Source organism: Colobus angolensis, unplaced genomic scaffold (assembly GCF_000951035.1).
Source record: "Colobus angolensis palliatus isolate OR3802 unplaced genomic scaffold, Cang.pa_1.0 Scaffold581, whole genome shotgun sequence".
Lineage (NCBI taxonomy): Eukaryota > Metazoa > Chordata > Mammalia > Primates > Cercopithecidae > Colobus > Colobus angolensis.
In genome coordinates, this window is record NW_012119388.1 from 52,410 (window position 1) to 54,413 (window position 2,004).

Consider the following 2,004-nt stretch of genomic DNA (forward strand, 5'->3'; position numbering starts at 1 on the left):
TTCGCGGGGCTCACGCGGTCTGAGAGGTCGGAGGGCTGAGCTGCAGGCACGCGCCTAACGGCTTCGCGGGGCTCACGCGGTCTGAGAGGTCGGAGCGCTGAGCTGCAGGCACGCGCCTAACAGCTTCGCCGGGCTCACTCCGTCTGAGAGGTCTGAGCGCTGAACTGCAGGCGCGCGCCTAACGGCTTCCCGGGGCTCACGCGGTCTGAGGTTTGAGAGCGGAGCTGCAGGCACGCGCCTAACCGCTTGGCTGTGCTCACTCGGTCTGAGAGGTCGGAGGCTGCGAGTGTCGCTGCTGAAGGCTGTGGTGGACTGGGCTGGATCACGGATTCTGAGCTACATCGCGGGTTTGGGGGTGGATCGCAGGTTGGTGGGGGGATCGCAGATTTGGGACTGGGTGGGGGTGGAAAGGCCACGAGGGGCTGCAGCGGCTCAGGAGCCGGTGGTGGGCGTCTGAGAAGTTGCCTCCATGAGGAAGCTCTTCAGCTTCGGGAGACGCCTGGGCCAGGCGCTCCTGAGCTCCAGGGACAAAGAGTACGCGGGTCCCGGGTACCACATCCGGGACTGGGAACTGCGGAAGATCCACAGGGCGGCCATCAAGGGCCACGCGGCGGAGGTGGAGCGCTGCCTGAGGCGGTTTCGCTACGTGGACGCCCGCGACAGAAAGGACAGGTAGGTGGGGCTCAGCCTGCGGTGGGAGGGGGACCCCAGACCCGGCTTCCCTGCAGCCCAGACCTTGGAGGGCGCCGGGACCCTGGGAGCCGCGGAGACAAGTGGAGCCTCAGCTGCTTTCCATCACTGGCAGTTCCCCTCCTGCAGCGCTTGGTGGAGAATTTGAGTGATTTAACTCACAAAGTTGAGCATATACACGTGTAAAACATGGAGTCATATGCATGATAGGGAGGTGCCTAATGAGAACTCGTTCCCCTGTCAAAAATACCAGGAGCCATTTTCAGTAGGCGAAGAGTTCTCAGATAAAACCCTGTGTCGGTCTCACATCCGAATACACCTAGGTAGATAGGTTCTTTACTGCGGCTTCTTAGAGGGACACTTGGAAGTGGAACGTGGGTTCCTTGAATGGGAAGACTCAGTTTTCTCAAAATGTGAGCTCTTTCTATGTTTATCAGTTTTACATAAACCGAATGAAAATATCAAGGTTTTATGATTTGTGCATGACACTTGCTGTCTGTCTTACTATTGTGATGACTTTTAAAAATGTTTATAATGGAGTGAAAAGACTTGCTCCTCTAGATATCAAAATGTGCTATTAATTCCCACAATTAATTATTTACTAACAGGTGAAAACACAAATGAAACAGAATAGGAAATCCAAAAACATTGAAATATATGCAAGATACATGCATAGGGATTGATAATGGTAACATTTCAGATGAGTAGGAAAGGATGAGTTATTAAATGCCTGCTGTGTGAAGAAAACTAATGAAACTTTATGTCACAAAAATGAGTTCCTGATGGAATTTAGACTGAAATTTTTACATATGCAAAATGAGAGAAGTACCAGAACAAAACACAAAGACTTACTTATACAGGTACATTTCACGTTAACAAAGGCCTTCCTAAGAATGACCTCGCAAACAGGCATTCTGAAAGTTGATTTAGCAAACTAAAAATTAAAATCCCTTCTGTATCAGAAAAAAATTAACAAAACTTAACACACTTGAAAAAATTTACTATATATATTTTTACTGATATATAAAAATATATATTCAACTGAAAAGTGTATCTTCATCCTACAGAGTATTCTTTATAATATATTTTATGATTATATATAACATATTTACTGATTATATATAACAAATTGTATATATTACTAATATGTTATATATATATCAGTTATGTATATACAGATAAAAAACACATCTTTATTTTACATGGAATTCTTTCCAATCAAATCCACAAGAAAAGAACTCTAAAAGTGAGCAAAGTACTTTTTTGCAGATCCACAAGTTACTTATGTACATAGGAAAAAATCCTTAGTGTTTC

At 46.1% G+C, this 2,004-nt stretch overlaps 1 protein-coding gene and 1 pseudogene across 1 annotated transcript in view; one reads left to right on the forward strand and one right to left on the reverse strand.

Annotated features, from left to right (window-relative positions):
* Nucleotides 1-2,004, reverse strand: part of LOC105526266 — a 137,296-nt pseudogene that overhangs the window by 52,236 nt on the left and 83,056 nt on the right.
* The window catches only part of LOC105526264 (ankyrin repeat domain-containing protein 18B-like), a 64,020-nt gene continuing 62,485 nt past the window's right edge, over nt 470-2,004 (forward strand). Inside the window, exon 1 of the mRNA XM_011962208.1 lies at nt 470-672. Within this exon, the coding sequence (XP_011817598.1) occupies nt 470-672 (203 nt within the window). The remainder of the gene's footprint in view (nt 673-2,004) is intronic.